Raw genomic sequence first — 21,055 nt, forward strand, 5'->3', positions numbered from 1 at the left:
GAATAATTATTAATGAATCAACTATCGTTATTGAACGAATAAGTGTTTCGAAAAAAACTTGGTTAATTGAATAATTAGAAAATATCAGTTACTTTTGAATAAATTCAACAGAATAAATGATTCAATATCTCACTATAAAACAGTCACAAGCTCCTCCGGTCTCCTTTTACTATCACCTCTGCGGTCTCTCTCTATACACACTTCTCCTCTGCGGTCTCTCTCTATACACACTTCTCCTCTGCGGTCTCTGGATACGTCTCCCACTAAGCACTTCCCTTAAAGCAACTCTTTGTTCCATCTGTGCACCCAGCCTTGATAATGCACTCCCTCATGGCAGCTAAAGTAACTGAACAAGAATTAGGCAAGTCCCTTTCCACTCCCTCTGCTGGAACGAGCTGCTAACTCCACCTGAACTGTTGAGATCATCACATCTTTCAGAAGCAGCTGAAGCGAAACCTCTTCTGCAAGCACTCAACCACCCCACAACCCCTAAAGGGATAGTTCTTAATTTGTGTTCTGAAGATAAAATGAAAGTCTTGCGTGTTTGGAACGACATGAGGGAGAGTAATAAATGACATTTTTGGGTGAATTATCCCTTTAAATTGTAAATGTAAAAAACGTTCTTGCATCAGTATATTGAATGAATCAGTTGAATGAAAGATTCATACCCTGCGTCTCAATGTCCATACTATCCATCCTAAACAGTATGTGAGATTGGAATAAGTGTGTCCCAAAGCATATTATGTTAAAAAGTATAGCCTATGTCAGAAGTCCCCAGATGGTCTACTATTTCCGCTGGATTTCCGCAGTGTGGATCCGTGCTCACTATAAAAGCTAATATTACCCACAACTCATTGCGCTCCTCTGCCAGAAATTCCCCCCTGGCTGTTCCAGATGCCATCAGTAGATTTCAACCTTCAATACAAGCTCAAAAACAAGATAATGCAGGGAGAAACTGGAATAATAGTACAAAGGTATATTGAACAGAATTATGCAAATGAAATAGTAATATTTACAGATGGATCAAAAGAGCCAGAAAAGGGGCGCACCGGTGCTGCGGTTTACATCCCAGAGCTCAAAGTGGCAATTAAGAAGAGAGCAACAGACCATGCATCAGTATTCACAGTTGAACTCCTGGCTATCACACTTGCACTAAAATGGTTAGGGGGACAAAATAGGGCCAATGCACTTATTGCATCAGATAGCTGGGCAGCCCTCTGTAGTATCAAGACCATGAAATCATGCAGGCAAGATCTAATCATGGAGATTCATCAAATGCTGTATGACCTTCATAGCAGGGGGAGGACAGTTTGCTTTTTGTGGGTTCCTGCTCATGCAGGGGTTGAGGGTAATGAAGAGGCAGACATACTCGCAAAACAAGCACTTAGTTTACAGATAGTCAGAGCCGGACAGTAACTGAGTACATTTACTTGAGTACAGTACTTAAGTACAATTTTGAGGGATCTGTACTTTACTCGAGTATCATTTTTGGGGAGTACTCATGACTTTACTCAAGTACATTTGAGAGGCAAATATTGTACTCTTTACTCCACTACATTTCTATCCATAACTGTGAGTACCCGTTACTTCTTCTAAAAAAAAAAGAAACATTTCGGAAACCCTCTCAAATGTGATTGGATTGTGCAGATGCCACTGATTGGGACAGCCTATCAGCAATCACCTTCAGCTTTCCGCCAAAGTCAACTCCATGGTCAGATTTAGATAAGAGAAGAAACCATGGACGAAACAATGGATGAATACGCAGCAGGTCCATCCTGGGAGCGATATTTTTTTTCCCAGGATGGTAGGGGAAGACTCATGAATATTCATTAGGGAAGTCATCCCTGATTGGTCTTAACCCCAGTGACGGGTAGGTTTAGGGGCGGGGTTATGGAGGTCATAAGACCCCCAGTGACGGGTAGGTTTAGGGGTGGGGTTAGGGGTAGGTCATCAGACCAATCAGGGATGACTTCCCTAATGAATATTCATGAGTCTTCCCCTACCATCCTGGGGAAAAAAATATCGCATCCCGTGAATGTGCCAACCCGTGGCCCCACCTCGCCAGACTATTTCAATTTTCTGAACAAGTTAATGATAGTTTTCGCTTCAAGTGTTTGCTTTGTTTACCAATGTAAGCACTGTGGCAGTAGTAATGCAATATTTAGAAAATGTACTCTTGTACTCTTGATACTCAAGTACTTTTAAAAACAAGTACTTTAGTACTTTTACTTAAGTAGACATCTGACTGTAGTACTTTTACTTGTACTTGAGTAAAATTTAGCAAGGGGTATCTGTACTTTTACTCAAGTAATGAAGCTGTGTACTCTGTCCGCCTCTGCAGATAGTGAACAATATCCCACTGGGGAAAACAGAAGGGAAGGCAATTATTAAAATACAAATGCAAAAAGTTTGGCAGGAGTATTGGGATATAAATGAGACAGGAAGACACTTTTATAGCATACAAAAACAGGTGGGGAAGGGAGGAGTGGTGGGCGGAAGCAGGAAGGAGGAGGTGGTCATCACCCGGCTTAGATTAGGACACACGGAGCTTATCAGCACGTTACAAAGAATTGGGAAACATCCTACAGGGAAATGTAGATCATGTGAACAATCTGAGTCTGTACAGCATGTTCTTATGGAATGTAAGGAATATGAGAGAGAGAGGAGAGAACTAAGAGCCGCACTGCAAAAGGAAAGTGTTAGTTTCACAGTAGGAAACATGTTGCAAAGATCGGGAAACATTAGGAGGCATGTATATAAATACTTGAGGGAAACAGGGTTAATGTATAGGATTTAAGGTTTTTTTTTTTTTGTTTTTTTTTTCTCCTCTGTCATCGAATGTACCACACTCCAGTCCGGTAAGTGGCGGCAATGCACCTATAAGCTGGTGCCAGCCGCCAATCAAATCTAAAAGAAGAAGAAGAAGAAGAACTCATTGCGCTTTGGAGGAGGAACTACACACATGGTGGATTTGCACGTCTGACGGTGAGAGTTTTAGATAAATGTTTGAGTGACTAATCAAAGTTTAACCTGAAAGAAAAAATATATTTAATGTTCCGTGTTATATTTCATCTGCAATAACAATGTGGACTTTTCTAAAGATCCGTTTAACTTTAAATGCATCATTATGCATTAATTTAAGGAGAGTTCTCCGCATGAAAGACCCGTGACTGGCAGATCAACGTGCTTTGCATTTCTCTCCAATACGGTAGGAAGTAAAATTAAATTAAATGTGGAGGATTTTAACTGTGACAAGATGATTGACAGGCCAGTTTGTGTCAGGATGCGACAGAGAGCAATCGTTACAGACAGTAGCCTATGTCCCAAAGCTTGTCTACTTTTTGTTACAGTCAGTATCTACTTTTTATTCACAAAAGAGTACATACTTTTAGAGCGTAGGCCTAGTATAAGTAGGCGAATAGAGATGCAGAAATAGTCTCATTTTAAAAATAAAAAAAACCTTTGAATGTGCTTTGTGTCAGAGACAATTTCTGACTTTGTTTGTGTTCACTAGTTCAGCGTGGCGTTCTCGAGATGCCGAGAGCTAGCGTCCGCGACTAACTTCTCGACAGAGACGCGTAAATGTAGAGGTGAGCAAATGTACATAAAACTAATCAATGTTATAAAGCTCAATATGATGAAGTGTTCAGTGTGTTATGCTAATGTTGATCTCGCTCACTGCTAGTCTCACACAGACAAACTCACACATCATACATGTAGTAATTCAGCACTAGCGTTCTGTAGAATTAAATGTCCTTATTCCTTTATATCCGCGGGACTCGCGTGTGGCTTTACATTCATGATGCAGATTCAGTGTTAATTGTCTTTGTGTCATATTCAGCTTTTCGTTCTTCTAATGTCTTCAGATTCTTCTATGGTGTAATCCGTGAGTATAAAGCTCACTGTACAACATGTTTCCAGCAGATTCGTGTTCGGAAAGCTCATGTCTGATCTTTAACTCTCACCATGACAATCATAACAGATCTCAGCGTTCAGTCGAGACACATTTCTCTCTATTGCTGATTTATATCATTTGAAAGATGAACAATGTGAAAATAAACAAAGAAGCAATTTAAGTGAATAGTTATCAAGAATATATTAGTAAAGAATGTCCAGTAGACGAGTTGAGCTGAACCCAAGTGCAGATTTACTGAATCCAAAAGTGAACAGACACAAAGTAAAGAGCCGACTTGGTTTGACTTGATTTAGAAATATGAACTCATGAACATGATAAAAATTAAAACATGAACTCATGGACATATGAAAACATGAACAATGAAACATGGGGCTGTTGATACTCAAAAAGCTGCACTGAAACTCACAGTTGGACCTTCAACCCGCTGGACCCCATTGAAGATCCTGGAATGTTTTCCTCAAAAACCTTCATTTATTTTCCACTGAAGAATAAAGACATGAACATCTTGGATGACGAGGAAGAGAGGAAATTATCAGGACATTATAATTCTGGAGTGAACTAATGCTTTAAGTAGGGGCCATTTTATGCAATGCTATATTTGTCCATTGGGTGGCGCTCTCACGTGGTGTATTAGGGCACGTGTGTGTGTGTGTGTGTGTGTGTGTGTGTGTGTGTGTGTGTGTGTGTGTGTGTGTGTGTGTGTGTGTGTGTGTGTGTGTGTGTGTGTGTGTGTGTGTGTGTGTGTGTGTGTGTGTGTTGGACTGAGCTGGACATGCTGGATCTACAAGGTATGAACTGAGATTTATATTCTGTCTGTGAACTTGAAAGAATGACACCATAGGAAGTGAATTGTAAGCGATGTTTATTAACTGAAGCCCAATAAAGAAAGACACTGTTTGCATCTTACATCTGTTAGTACGCCGTCTAAACCTTCCTCACGCTATTACCAATACCAGCGGATTAAAGATGCTACAGATCTTCTGTGTGTTTTACTGAAATAACAGAGAAAATCAACCTGAGAATAAACATGATTCTGTCAGAAACACAAACTCAGTTAATTCAGATCTTGAACACTGACCAGAGGCTTTAAATGAAGCTCTAAACACAGAGTTCACTGGAACAACAGATCTAGATCCTGATGAAATGACTGAGAGCTTCAATATAACACAGAAACAGCAGGACTGATCTGATATAATGAGCCGTTTGACTTTTACATTCGACTGTAATGCTGGTAATCTCCTGCAGAGGGCGACACTGCACTGTCACAGGGCTCAAGGGACATTCTGATGTGTGTGTGTGTGTGTGTGTGTGTGTGTGTGTGTGTGTGTGTGTGTGTGTGTGTGTGTGTGTGTGTGTGTGTGTGTGTGTGTGTGTGTGTGTGTGTGTGTGTGTGTGTGTGACCTTTCATTTCTTTCATACATGTTTTTCATCACCTTAAAATCATCAAATTTGTCTAAAGTGCTTTAGATTGTTATTCCACTCCACTTCGTCTCAGAGGCAAATATTGTATGAAAAACTGACTTTTTACACATGGATATTAGATTTTTGATATGATAAAATATGAACAGTATATAATAGAAACACAAAATATAAAAAAAAAATATAAAATTGAAAATTGAAAAAATATAATATGTCTCATAGATACATAGGAAACATTGGTCCTGGAGAGCCGCTGTCCTGCAGAGTTTAGCGCTAAATGGTTTTGCATGTTACAATATTTTATGGTTAGATTTTTGAAGATGTGAGTTAATTTAATTTATTCTTCCCTCTTTCTGAGAACATGTCAGTGACTGGCAGCCGTCGCCTGAGTCCGCCCTGCAAACCTGTAAGTGGACAGTGGAAACATGCCCTGATCCCAGATGATGTCCCGCCGGCAGAGGCTTTACCAGCGTCTCTATAGTGCAGCTCATCAGATCTGCTCAGCTCAACAACAGTCGACACAAAACATCACTTATCTTGGAAAATAGTTGTAAAAATGTATGGAACAATGTATTTTCTATAATTTACAAATTAATTGACATGACAAAAATAAATGTACAGAATAATTTCTTTATTACATTTACAAGTTATAACTTTACATAAATAATTTTTTGTTTCATTTACAAATTATAATTCAGTAGATAAAAATAATGTAGGCCTATACAATTGTTTCATTTACATTAATTTTACTTCACATAACCAAAACTTTATTTCTCTACCAATCTGTCAGGAAGAGAAAACACTCTGTCCATTCTCTCTGAGATCTCCTCTCCTCTGTCTCTGAACCCTCATGTCCTCTCACTGGGCTGAGATGCGGTCGAGAGAAGAGAGAGACTCAGGAGGAGAGAAAGAGCAAACCGGACAGATTCTCTGATTTCTCTTCACTGTCTCTGATCCTGTAATATAATCTGATCAGATGAGAGTCTCTTTCTGCTTCATATGAGACACATGATGATCCTCATTGAGCTTCAGATCAGATTCTCTGATTTCTCTTCACTGTCTCTGATCCTGAAATTAAAGGTCCCGTTCTATGTGATCCCATGTTTCAAACTTTAGTTAGTGTAATGTTGTTGTTAGAGTATAAATAATATCTGTAAAATTATAAAGCTCAAAGTTCAGTGCCAAGCGAGATATTTTATTTAACAGAAGTTGACTACAAAAAACGGCTGGATTGGACTACACCCCTCTACATCCTGCTTTAATGATGTCACTAGAACCGTAACCTCCGCCCACAGGAACACAGGCGTATTGATGGCGAAATGTCAACAGACGTGGTTGATGTTTATCTATAATCGGATACCGAAAAAGTTTAATTCGAAGTTGTTAGTTTGCTCTGTCCATTTCACCACGGACTGTTTTTCTAACCTGGAATAATATCAAGCAGGCTTCTCTCAGCGTTTCATACTGACGAAGGGGACTATTTCAACTATATTCCAGCAAGCGGTAAGTAGTGATTTAATATGGAAGTAGCGATCACTCTTCTCATCGTTCGTTTCTCTTAGTAGGATGAAAATAATCTTACTTAAACTGTGATTAATATACAGAAAGCGATCAAAGAACAATCCCTTTCCAATCGCCCAAGCTGTCAATCACACAGCGCGAGTTTATCTGGACACTTGCCAAAACTCGTTATGAAATCAATGACGCTGTTCCACTGCACAACGAAGCTCTTACTGTATTTATATACTTCATGTTTGCATTGGTGAAATCATTAGTGATAGTGCAGAAACTGCGTTGCAATAAGATCTTTCACGCGATCAACAGACTGTCATCTGCTCAGTGCTCATCACTGCAACCTTTTATGTGATGGGAATAGATCTAAATACTTAAAAAACTTCTCATGATTCGTTAATCCAGATAGCTGTAATAGTAAAAACGTATAATAGCTGTAATAGTAAAAGTTTTCCAGATAGTTCCACATGTAATGCCAGATATTTCATATGCAAGCATGTCAGCCAATCACAGCAGAGGGCGTTTACACTGAAGTCTCACAGCAGACACGCCCCTTCAAACAGAGTGTTCAAACCAGGGAATGAAATCAGGCTAGGAAATATGCCTTTTATTTCTAAATTATAACAATTTTTGATCTAAAAAACATACTAACATTATAAGGGCACCCCTGGAAACATTATAAAATAATAAAAATAATCCATGGAATGGGACCTTTAAAGGCCTTTGAGTTTCACCTCAAATCTACTTCTGACATCTAGTGGACAAAGATGAAAACTGCAGATCATATTCTGTGTGTTAGGAGGAATAGAAAACACACACTCATACAGATTTATTTACAATGCCTTCATTTCTATTTTAAACAAGTGACATTCTCTCAGTTTAATTCACTGAATGTCATTCATTATCAACTCACAAATAATAATGTGATTTTACATTTTGTGTGAATGACTGAACTTCTAGCAACTTCTGCTTTAATGTATACTATGATGTGTTTGTGAACAGTAGATATTGAGTATTGAGTAAGTGTTGATCTGTTGTTGTTCTGAACAGCTTCAGTTCGTCTGTTAAAGTCACTAATGTTCTGCTGATGGAAATCAGTGTTAATAAATCAGAGATGATTAAATGAGCAGCTGATGGAGTTTATCAGATCTGAGTTTTACATTTAACATTCAGACTCTTGAAACTCTTCAGGAAACAATACGGCTGCGTCTCACATCAGATATTCAGAGGAGATATTGATCTGAAGAAGTACTAAGGTATGTTCTGTGTGAATGAATGTGTGGATTTATTTTCATCTTCTAGAGAAATGACATCTTTCAGGAGCTTTTAAATGAGGAAAACACATTATACTGAGACTCATGATTGTAATGCATGTATGAGTGATCTGAGTTTGTCATATTGTTGAATCAGGAGCTGATGGAGATTTGCCTGATATGAAACATCATCATCAGCTTCTGCTAACAGAAGAATCCAGAAACACAGTCTCTGGGAAGAACATCAATTATTCCCTGTTTCTAACTCTATCAGAAAGAGAAACAGAGAGATCTTCTGTGTGAAACGACAGATGAAGCACATGATGGAGAAAGCGGAGAATAAAAGTGATTCTGTCATAAACTCATCATCATAATCACAGGCTGCTTTATGATATTAAAGCTGGAAGCGTCACAGAATTCACTGGAACTAAAGAGATCTTGATTCTGATCAAACCATTCAAACCTTCAGAATAATATCAAAACAGCAGAAGTCATATTTTATAGTGACGCACATTTGACATCTTTGTGTTTGACTTCAATAATGATTCCCTTCAAATTACAACTTGTTGATTTTCATATTCCCTGATGAACTGAAATCTGGAAGTGTTTTCATTTGTTGCTGTAAAACACATTTTCATCTGTAGCTTCTTTAACTCTGCTGTGATTCTGATGATCTCCTGTAGAGGGAGACACGAGACTGCAGGACAGGGTCAAAGGGCAATCTGGAGCCGCTTTATTTTTATTTTCACTTTTACGTTCATTTAGTGCTTATACATACTGTGACAAAGTAACGTCCATACATCAGAAATACACAGATAATACAATCATGAGTTACAGTGGTTAACAGCACATATATATTAAGGCAGAAACAATGAACACATTAAAGATGATTACAGTATATTATCTTACAGTGTAGAAGATCTTGATGAGTGTGGAGTGAACAGGAGTGAACAGACCGATGATGATGATGTAAATGTAAATGTAAATGATGATGATGATGATGAGATCATGATGAAGGGTTTGATGAGAATCTCTCCTCAGTTTTGACATCAGAATCAAATTTTACAGGCTCGTCTGGATCACAGGAGACTAGAAATATACATATCAGATTATCCTCGTATACTTTGCTGTGAATTTATACATTTAATATGTTCTTAATCAATAACTTTTCTGTCAGTTAAATATGGAAGCAGATTAGTCTCAAATATAATTCACGCAAAAAACATGATTCACAAATGCGTAGACAATTTCACATGCATGAAACCTAATTCACGTGCACACAAAAAGCAATTCACATGCGCAAAATAAAATTGTATACTCATAAAATACATTTCACAAATGCAAAACACAATTCGTAGATATACAACTGTGCACAATAACCTTTGAATGTTTAAAACGTACGAGTGTATTCTTGCATTTGAATGTGCAAATCGTCATTCACGTACGAATCGCCTTAGATATGTGTGTGTGTGAGTGTGTGTGTGTGTGTGTGTGTGTGTGTGTGTTTTTGAGACTTTCCTGGCAGCATAACACTCCTAACACAGAGCAGTCGTACTCTACTCTTTAGCCAATCAGATTTAAGCTTATCAATCGACCAATCAGTATCACGTGAGGGCGGGCCTACCTACATGTTACGTCATCAGCTTTCGACCAGTTCATGGCTGAGCAGAGGTAAGTGCAGTTAATCGTTCATTTCTGTGTTAACTGAAGTTAAAGAAGTTAGAGATCAGTTGAAGCAATAGTTTATTAACTGCTGTTTAGTCCACCTGTGAATATAAACATTTATTTTTAGTATTGATGGATTTTCATGTCCTGTCCACCACACTTCCAACTTATGATAATGTATGTAATGACGTGCATATATAGGAGACATGTTTTAATCTGCATATATTATGTAGTTTTATTGTTTCAGATTTCCAAGACAGATGATGTATGAAGTTGCAGACAACCAGTACTGTGATCTTACCATTTCTACTGTAATTCTTTGAAAACAGTCAGGTTGCAAGCCATCCATTTTGACAGTTGTTTCAACAAGTGGTTGAAAGTGATGCATTGTTACTGTATTAATTTGTCTCCTGTGGACTATATGTACACGCTTTAGGAATAAAGCCTTGCCATGCATGCATTATTAAATGTTCTTGTAAGAATTAAAAGATTCAGACATAGTTCAATTTGATGTACACGTTTTATTAATTTGAAAGTTTCTGAATCCTTTGGGAATAAAATATATAAAATGACTTGATCATGATTAATGTTCCTGTTACATATGAAGATCATGAACTGACAGTCTAAACTGTGAAGCACAATATTCAGTACAGATAAATATACGTCTCTTCAGGAGTTGTGAGATCCAGTCAGAGTGTACTATTCTTTTAGAGTATATAAATATAAGTGCAATACATCAAGTGAAAAGTTAACAAATGAATTGTGTTCAGTTCGGTCATCAGTAGACCTCTCTGTTAGGACATATAAGATTTTGTCCTGATATTTAAAGTACTAAAACCCTATAGTACAAGAGGTGCAGACAGAGGACGTGGGAAATTAAGTGATTTGAATAGAGTTTACTGAGTAATCTTAGTCACATAATCTTAATTGCCTCTCTATGATAAGTACCTTTGTCTCATCAGCATAAAATCAGATTTGCCTATTTTACTAGGCAAAGTCAAATTAATGCTTCACAATATTGTCCTGAGATCTTAAGATGACAATAAAAAAACCTTATTTAAAAACCTTGCGATGACAATACAGCACAAAACATAAGGAAATGCATGTTGAATATATTGCTAACACTCTACAATAAGGTATAATAACTTAGTTAACATTAGTTCATGTATTAAATAACCATGAGCAATACATTTGTTGCTGTGTTTGTTAATCTTTATTAACGTTAGTTAAAAATACAGCTGTTCATTGTTAGTTTACAGTGCATTTACTAATGTTAACAAGATTTTAATGAAGTATTAGTAAATGTTAACATTAACAAAAAATAATAAAGGCTGTTCACGTGCAGTTCATTATTAGTTCATGTTAACTAATGAAACGTTTTAATAAAGTGTTACCAATTAAGACATAAATACAAAAAAAAAAAAAAGTATAAAAGAGAATTAAGAAACAACATGAATTAAGATGTTCGTGACTGCTGTCCAGATGTCACACCAAAGGAGAGTAATCCTGATAAAATGCAGGGAAACAAGTGTTAATAATAATTTAACATCATACACAAATGGCAAAAAACACTGGGTGCTCATTAAAATAGGTCTATTCACTATTTAAAGGAGTCATAACCTGGTCTTAATTTGGATACCTACTGCTGTATTATAGTCTTTAATGCCCTTCTAAAAAAGAAAAGTGACACCGCAGGTAACTTCAGCATCATTACAAACTGACATCATGGCGCAAGTTGTCAATGAACCCGACCCGGCCGCGACCTACGGGATTCAACCGTATGAGCCAGACTCTGAACCAGAGCTGGAAAGGGAAGATGTGGAGTCGATGGAAGGACGTCTACATCAAGATGTCTCTGAATGGTAAAGACAATCATTTTGACTAACGAGCTAAAACATTTGTTGCTAATTTCTCCCAAATAGGTTTACCTTTTATTTAATGTAGATTACATTAACGGAGATGTAGTCGAATTTTTTTATCAGCTTACAGTGGTTATTGAGATCAACGTTTGCTATCATGTGGTGTTTTTGCCTTGTTTCACGTTCTGGTTTTTTAGACATTTAATATTTTTCTTCTACAGACATGTAACGTGATGTTTTTCTGTAAGTTTCTTATTACTTGACTGTTTGTTTTATTTATCTATCCTTATCTATTCTATAAAAAAAATCCAACCTAAAAACAACAACAACAACAAAAAACCTATATGTACTTCTTTAATCCTATCCATTAACTCTGTGTCTTTGAGATATTTAAATAGAATATTAAACACTTTTACATTTGTTTCTTTGCTTAAACTCTGCATTGAAATCTGGTTAACTCCTATATCTCTAAGTGCTTCTATAAGTCATAGTCTGTCAATGTCATAACATTTACACTTTATTAAAACAATAAAAATTCTGAGACGTGATATTATGCTGTCTTGTTGCAGAGGTTCTGTTGGAATATTGGAAAAGATTCTAGAATTATTTAATGAAGTATGGAATAAGGGCAAAATGCCAAAGATATGGAAAAGGGCAATTATTCTTCCATTTTCTAAGCCAGGAAAAGACCCAAGCAATCCAGGGAATTAGAGGCCTATAGTGCTGACTTCACATTTAGGGAAATTAATGGAGAAAATGATAGTGGGCCGACTAAATTATATTTAGAGAAGAAATGTTTCCTTAAAGATTTCCAAACTGGTTTCAGAAAAAGTAGATCGCTTTGGTAAAATTGTATAATGAAGTGGAGAAAACATTGATTATAAAGGAGGTAATGGTGGCTGTATTTTTAGATATAGAAAAAGCATACGATATGTGGAGAGAAGGGCTATTGATCAAACTGGATAGAATGGGAATTGGTGGGAAAATGTACAATTTTATACTGGACTTCCTTTCACAGTGTACTTTTGGAGTTAGAGTAGGCTCAAACAATTCAGATGAATTTACAGTAGAGGGAATTCCTCAAGGAAGTGTAATCAGTCCCATTTTATTTAATTTGATGATTCATGATATATTTGTAAAACTAGGACACAAAAGTGAAGGGTTAATGTATGCAGATGGCTGTAATGTGGAAAAGAGGTAGAAATATTCCATACATAATAATCATGCAAAAGAGAATTAAGTCATTAGAGCAATGGGGAATTGACTGGGAATTTAAAATTTCCACACAAAAAATCAAATTGTTATGTTCTTTGCAAGAAAGAAAGTTGATGATAACCACAAACTGTTTATTTATAACCAAACTCTAAAGAAAGTCATGAAATTTAAATATTTGGATGGAAATGTCGGGTAACACTACAATACGTGTGCACTAATCTGCATTAATTCATGCTTAACTAATGCACAGATTATCATGTGTTAGTGTATTACTCATGAAGAACTAAACCATTAATTACAGTTTTTCTCAATTGCTAAAACACAATATCTGAAACCTTGCTCCATTTTCTGAAAACATTAGACACAAAACCTCATCTTCAAGCACTATTCACAAAACCTCTTTTTTTTTTACCTGTGTTCAAAATCAAACACTGCTCTCAAATCATAAACAAAGTGATCAAAATGATATATGTGACAGATGGAAATAATGTGTTTTACCAGTAAGTCATAGCAAGCATTTGAGTAAGCAGTAGAGTAACAATTAATGGGTTCATATTAAAGTAATTTTGCCATTCTCATAGTTAAATGGTATATCATATATTATGGTTAAAGTTGTTACTGTTAGTTGCAGCAGTTACAGTACAGTACTTTTCTTATGTCTTATTTTTCATGTGCAAAATGTCATTCTAACAACAGCAGCAGTAAGTGTGAACAAGAGTGTTGTAGTTACTAGAGGGCTCCAGCAGGGGGATCGTGTGAGCTACTGTATGTTACGGTGCACCTCGCTTCCTCCCTTCAGTCATTACACACACGATCTGAGGAAAGTTTGTGTCTGTGCATCTTTCATTCAACTAACATTCAGACTCTTGAAACTCTTCAGGAAACAATACGGCTGCGTCTCACATCAGATATTCAGAGGAGATATTGTTTTTAAGAAGTTATTACTTCACAACTGTTAAAGGTACGTTCTATAGACTGAGAATGTGTTGATTTATTTACATCTTAGATTGAAATTCTTACACATCTTCTGTACAGAATGTAATTTAAAATAATTTCCATTATTTTGCTGAAGTGCAACAAGGCAATATGGGATTGGATCAAATGCCACGTGTTCTTCCTCCTCATGGTGATCCCCTGCTTGAAGTCTTAAAAAGTCTTAAAAATTAACATCTGATCACACTCAACAGCAAAGACATCCTCGTATCTTACCAGAAAGAGAAATCCCAGTCTTTGATGGTGACCCATTGCAGCCTGGATCTACAAGGTATGGACTGAGATTTATATTCTGTTAACTTGAAAGAATGACACCATAGGAAGTGAAATGTAAGCGATGTTTATTAACTGAAGCTCAATAAAGAAAGACACTGTTTGCATCTTACATCTGTTAGTACGCCGTCTAAAACTTGCTCACGCTATTACCAATACCAGCGGCTTAAAGATGCTACAGATCTTCTGTGTGTTTTACTGAAATAACAGAGAAAATCAACCTGAGAATAAACATGATTCTGTCAGAAACACAAACTCAGTTAATTCAGATCTTGAACACTGACCAGAGGCTTTAAATGAAGCTCTAAACACAGAAATCACTGGAACAGCAGATCTGGATTGTGACTAAATGACTGAAAGCTTCAGTATAACACAGAAACAGCAGGACTGATCTGATATAATGAGCTGTTTGACTTTTACATTCGACATCCTTGAGTTTGACTTCAGTAATGCTTCCCTTAAAATACAATTACAGTTCCTTTAAAACTCGTTTAACTGTAATCCTGGTAATCTCCTGCAGAGGGCGACACTCCACTGTCACAGGGCTGAAGGTTAACCATTATTATTGTGTTCTGCTGGAGAAAAAGCGATACCTAGAGGCTGAGGTTGAGTATTTGTTGATAAATGGGTTAGCAGAGTCTTCTTATTCCAGCTGGGCGTCTCCGAGTATTCTGGTTAGAAAAGACAACGGCTCTCATAGATTTTGTACAGACTACAGGAAGGTAAATGCACTAACCAAACCTGATTTCTTTCCTTTGCCACGAATCGAAGATTGCATTGATCAAGTTGGGTCTGCCACTTATGTTAGCAGATTTGATTTGCTAAAGGGTTATTGGCAGATGCCTCTAACAGCTGGAGCCCAAGAGATCTCTGCATTTGTCACTCCGTCAGGCCTATTTTCCTATAAGGTTATGAGTTTTGGCCTGAGAAACGCTCCAGCTACGTTTCAACGATTAATGAATCAAGTTATTTCTGGCTTGGAAGGTTGTGCAGTTTATTTAGACGATGTAGTCGTCTATAGTGACACATGGTCAGAACATCTAAGTCGGATTAGAGCTTTGTTTGATCGTCTGGTTGCGGCGAATCTTACTGTTAACTTGAGCAAATGTGAATTTGCTAAGGCCACTGTAATCTATCTTGGCAAGGTCGTAGGTCAGGGTCATGTGTGTCCTGTTCAAGCTAAAGTGGTCAGTTCCCTACCCCTACAACTAAAAAAAAAATGTAATGAGGTTACTTGGGATGTTTGGTTTTATAGGGAGTTCTGGCAGAACTTTTCTACGGTGGCAGCTCCTCTCACCAACCTTCCTCAAGATAAGATCAGATCTGAGTGGACCTCTGTGTGTCAGCATTAGAGGACGTTAAGTCTCTTCTCACCGTGTCTCCAACTTTGGTTGCACCGAGACTGGATAAACCTTTTAAATCTCGAGTTGAGGCCAGTAATGTGGGAGCTGGAGCTGTTCAGACCTCAGAAGATGGTGTATGTGTGGTGGGGCACTTCTCTAGAAAGTTTAATGCTTCTCAACTATTCAGTTATTGAGAAAGAAGCATTAGCTCTAAATTGGTCACTAATCCATTTTGAGGTTTATGTTAGCCTGGGAAAACCCAGACAAACTTCCGGCAAATTTATTTGCTCTGCAAGTAGTCTGGCAAAGAGCTCATTCAAGCCCATTTCTAATCCGTCCAAATTGAGGCACCAATCAGAAACGTTGAGGCGGGCTTTACAAGATGACGATCGCTCTGATTGGTTTTAGGTCTATCCAATTGCGCCCAGAGGCATTTGAGCGACGTCCGTTCAACTTTTAAATGCATTATTATATTCAAATGGCAAACACATGAGGACAGTCTCCATGAAAGACCCACTGGCAGATGAACGTGCTACTACATTTCTCTCCGAAACGGTAGGAAATTAAATGAGATTTAATAGAGGATTTTAACTGTGACAAGATGATTGACAGGGCAGTTTACGTGACAGGACGCACGTGACAGATCCGTCCGAAAAAGATGACGAAGTAGTATGTCCCAAAGCTTGCCTACTTTTTTGCTACACATTAGCTACACCTTTTCTTCACAAAAAGAGTACATACTTTTATGGCGTAGTGTAACTTAGGCAAATTGGGACGCAGCATATGGCTTTACACGGTGCTTTATTATACATAAAAAAGCGTACATTACATGTAGGCCCTACTGATATTATAATACATAACCACATTATACGTCATCAATAGCGGTTCATTTCCGCGATTTGGTACGATTGCATTCAAATAAGCGGACTCGAGTACGGTTTGCGGTTCCGGTTCGGAAGACAGAGTTCACATCATCCAAATGAACCGACCTCTGACGTCATTCGAACCCCGGTGCGCACCAAAAGTGCTAGTGTGAATCTGGTTTAGTCAGTCACGTGCGCCAGGAACATACAAGATGATTTTTTACAGGAATATTACCGTTTAATGAAAACTGCTGCACGATCATAGCCTAGAAATCTAGACGCACCCTAGCGGCAGCAAAATGTATTTCGCAGCCAGGTGGGTCTAGCAACTCTCAATCAACCTTCTAGCTGCAAAAACCCAAATTGGGTCAGGCCAATCACGTCGTGTATAGAGTAGGCGGGGCGGGCTTAACATATGACGACAGAGTTGCGACGGTTACCTGCTGCTGCTTGAAAACAAAGAATGGCAGCTGCTGATGGAGAACAACGGTCTTTCGAATCGGCTTTGGCCGCGACTCTGGAGGACTTGGAGTTATTTTTTTCTTTGAGAAAAGAGCAAAGAACGGCACTGAAGTCATTCTTAAAAAAGGGAGATGTGTTTGTCGTTTTGCCGGCCAGATATGGCAAAAGTTGAATCTATCAACTAGCTCCGCTGTTGGGAAAACGCTCTGGCTGGTTGAAGCGCTGTCCTATTGCGTGCAGAGGGAATTTGAAAGACAACCGTTTTTCCCGCCCCTCGGAGTGAGCCGTGACTATGGTAAGTTTCCAGACCTAACATCTTGATGTAGGTCTGGCTTGCCAGGCTAGCACGATCATATTTCTGCTGCAACTGTTCCTCAGCAGAACTCCCTGTCAGTTACAATAACATTCAACTAGCGTTTCTGCATGCATTCATGTATAACCACGACGTTAGTCAGAGGTTTGAAGTGGTTGTTCATGTTCAATGAAAGCTGTCGCCTCATGCAGACACACACACACATCAGTTTAGTTCTCTCTGTGGCAAAGCTTGTGGTTGTAGCAGACAAGCATTATAATATCATCCTGTGAGCCAGCATTTCATTCTCATCTAATGTAGGTCATTTGTTTTATACATCCCAATCTTAAGAGACATACTGAACTTTACCGTGAGAGCAAATGTGAACAGATGCTTAAAGTTTCCATTGTTGAGATGATAAATTCAGAAGATGCAGCGCTAGTGTGTGTGTTGTGTTCTGGTGGTTCCATCAGTGTTTTCATGATGTTTTGACATCTTCACTAAATTCAGCTCACATTTCCAGACAATCTACACAGAAGTTATCGAATGGCTTTTATTTTTATAAAATAATCTTCTGTCCTGAACAGCCTCAGTTCTCACTAAAGTCACTGATGATCTGCTGATGTAATCAGGTTTGTTAATAAATCAGAGTTCAGGTTTAAACACTTTATAAGTGGTGTGAATTTAACCTGTAGATCAAAACCTGAAATGCTTTAGGAAATAAAGCATATAAACGAATATTCAGGAAAAAAGTATATGCTCTAGATCGTGACAGTGAGATTTACCTTACTGGTTATTGTTGACTTCAGCTATTTTCTATTTTTAGATCCCTTAAACTCTGCTGTGATCATGATGATCTCCTGTAGAGGGCGACACTTGTACAACACACAAAGAGTATTGACAAAGAGCAGGTTTTCAGCATTTAATATCCAAATGCAGTTAGTGATTTTGCTTTTGTGATAAATGAAAATGAATGAAATGTATGAGGCAATGCAAAAATGAAACAAACATTTTATCAAACAAAACGTGTGTCTGTTTGGGTATTAAAGGTCCCGTATTATGCCCCTTTTCACAAGATGTAAAATGAGTCTCTGATGTCCCCAGAGTGTGTATGTGAAGTTTTAGCTCAAAATACCCAACACATAATTTTTTACAGAATGTTTATATTGTCATTTTTTGGGGCTCAGAAAAACGAGCTGTTTTAGTGTGTGCCCTTTAAATGCAAATGAGCTGCTGCTGGACGACACAGGGGGCGGAGCTTCATGAGCTCGCGCTCAGTCTCTCAGGACAATCTCATCTCACGGAATGATGATAATGTCAGAAACTCTCAGTAACTTATAAGTTTAATTACGGTTATTATAACGTATTTGTCATCTGCTTGTATGTAGCCTATCCATTATTAATAGCCTACAAGTCTGCTGTCCGAATGATGATCAAACATATACTGATGAGTTTAATAAAGTTTATTGTACATCACACAAAAGATGAAGCGTCAGTTTTACTTCAGAAAATCACCGTAAGAGCTGAGTAAACACATTAAGTTATAAGAAAGTGCGCAAGTACATAAACGAATTTCAGTAGAGTTGAGGGAGCATTTTCTTTAAAAACAAAATAATTCCACCTCGTCTTCAGCGGCTGCCTCAGATTTCGGGAGTAAATAGAGAGAGCTATGTGGATTAATACATCCAGCCACACAACACCTACAACGAGGAGACATGGCTGTGAACTCATCTATGGCTGTGAATTCGATCACGGCGGGTCAAAACAAAGGTGATTGGACTCCGGGATGAAAATAACAGCGTCTCGACGACATGGCGACAAACACACTCTACAAACGCAACTCTTCCTCTTCTCCGTGGGAGCGCAACAAGACCACGCCCCCTTTTTTGTGTATTCCTGTGGGCGGAGCTTAGTCAAAAAATGTTCTAGTGACATCATTAAAGAAGGAAGTAGAGGGGTGTAGTCCATACCGGCCGTTCGATGTAGGCGACTTCTGTTAAATAAAATATCTCGCTTGGCATTGAACTTTGAGCTTTATAATTTTACAGATATTATTTATGCTCTAACAGCAACATTACACACTAACTAAAGTTTGAAACATGGGATCACGAAGAGCGGGACCTTTAATGATTGTGGTGTAAAAAAGGTTTGCAGTATCAGAGAATGTTGCACTGATTCCTAAGTGTGTTTGTGCTCAGATGATTCTGATAAAGCTTCCAGAAGACAGGAGATGAACAGACTGTAGTCTGATGATGATCAAGATGATGATGATGATGAAGATGATGATGATCAGGTCTTCAGAAGTCAATGATGATGATGATGATGATGATGTTCTTGAGAACATGATGAAGGGTTTGATGAGTATCTCTGAGTTTTGACATCAGAATCAAACTTTACAGGCTCGTCTGGATCACAGGACACTAGAAATCCCAAATATACATATATCAGATTATCATCATAGTCTATACATTGATTTAAATTTATACATTTAATATGTTCTTAATCAATAACTTTTCTGTCAATTAAACACAATCTGTAAATGTTTCATAACTGCAGAAAGTCAGTCTGATGGATTTGTCTGAATGTGACACTTTATAACAGGAGAGAAAACAACAGTAAATCTGACAGTAAAACTAAAATATGATGAAGGATTAAATTAAGTCCCATAATGATCAAACACTCACAGTGTGGCTTTATTCTTTCCATACTGCTCGATCTAACATGTACTGTCCTCCTCTCCTCTCCTCTTTCCTCTGGAGATTCACTGGTTTGTGTCTCATTTCTGTCCTCCATTTTTCTCTCAGTCTTCTTGTTTTCTGCTGATCTGTGATTTCTGCTGATTTTCTTTCTCCTCTTCATTTGAATCTGTTCAATCACACAGACAGAGTTTCATTAAAGCGATATAACATCATATCACGAGACATCAGATCAACTCCTGATCAACATCTGCATGAGCTCAGTGTTATTACAGCATCTCAGATTAACTCTACAATATTCAGAATAATCAATGATGATGACAAATGACAAATATATCAATGTGAGTTTATGTGTGAGTCCTGATAATAAACATCTTTCTCTTCTCACCTCATGTTTGATCATATTTGATTCATCAGAACGACACTTTACAGCTCCGACTGGATCAACAGAGACTGTAAATGAAGAAAACAACCCGTTATCATCATAATTATAATACAGTGACTGAACTGATGATATAGACTCAGATCATCTAACAGAGAACATGCACTTAAAATATAGAATTTAAAACATTTGTGATAAAATAGCAAATAATCCAGTCATCCATATGAAGATAAAGCTCCTCAGTAAAGATGAGAAATGAAATATGAAACATGTTTCTCGCCTGTGAGAAGAAGAGAGATGTAGAATAATCCAGAGTTTATTAAATCACACTGAATATATAAAGATAAAGTCCTTCTTCTGTAGTTTGTGATAGTCCAGATATATTCCTGTCATGCATTCATTTCTCTTGTGTTCAGATTCTGCACAATTTTTAATATATATTTATCTTTCAGTTTCACTACAATACTTTGTACACTAACATCTCTGTTCATAATTAATATCTAAAAAATACTCTTACAAAATGTTTAAAGATTATTATTATAATTACCTTGTGATGATCTGGACAGAGAGAAGCTCCAGTGTTACTGAGAGTCTGAGGAGCAAAACTGACTTTACACACTAACACGCCACACCTCCTGAAATAATTTTCCTACCACCCACACAACACCTCATATCTTTTTTACATATTCTTAGCCACACACACATCAAAGGCTCTGCGTTCACACTTGTTGTTTCAGTTCTCTGTGTTGCACATTGTTTTGGGTGTTTCTGAGGTGAATAACGCTGAAGGATCAGCCAGATCTTTAACTGTACATGATGAAGAAACACACACTGATGCAGATTGTTTACAAGAGATTCTGTGGACAGGATTATGGCCAATCAATAATATCATGTTATTCATGATTATCAACA

General features: G+C 37.6%; 2 protein-coding genes across 3 annotated transcripts in view; one reads left to right on the forward strand and one right to left on the reverse strand.

Annotated features, from left to right (window-relative positions):
* The window catches only part of LOC309477005 (uncharacterized protein), a 115,377-nt gene that overhangs the window by 34,932 nt on the left and 59,390 nt on the right, over nt 1-21,055 (forward strand). The window lies entirely within an intron of this gene.
* LOC309476997 (uncharacterized protein) overlaps nt 18,468-21,055 on the reverse strand; it is a 53,483-nt gene continuing 50,895 nt past the window's right edge. Inside the window, exons 4-6 of one of the 2 annotated variants that reach the window (XM_082140153.1) lie at nt 20,150-20,214; nt 19,750-19,930; nt 18,468-19,485 (exon numbers count right to left, since the gene is read on the reverse strand). In XM_082140153.1, coding sequence (XP_081996279.1) covers nt 19,370-19,485; nt 19,750-19,930; nt 20,150-20,214 — 362 coding nt within the window. In that variant the 3' untranslated portion in view covers nt 18,468-19,369. Of the gene's footprint in view, nt 19,486-19,749; nt 19,931-20,149; nt 20,215-20,423; nt 20,645-21,055 lie in introns of those variants that run through there. The other variant, XR_014198450.1, reaches the window with a different exon arrangement.

This window comes from Leuciscus leuciscus (genome assembly GCF_965113295.1).
Source record: "Leuciscus leuciscus genome assembly, chromosome: 16".
Lineage (NCBI taxonomy): Eukaryota > Metazoa > Chordata > Actinopteri > Cypriniformes > Leuciscidae > Leuciscus > Leuciscus leuciscus.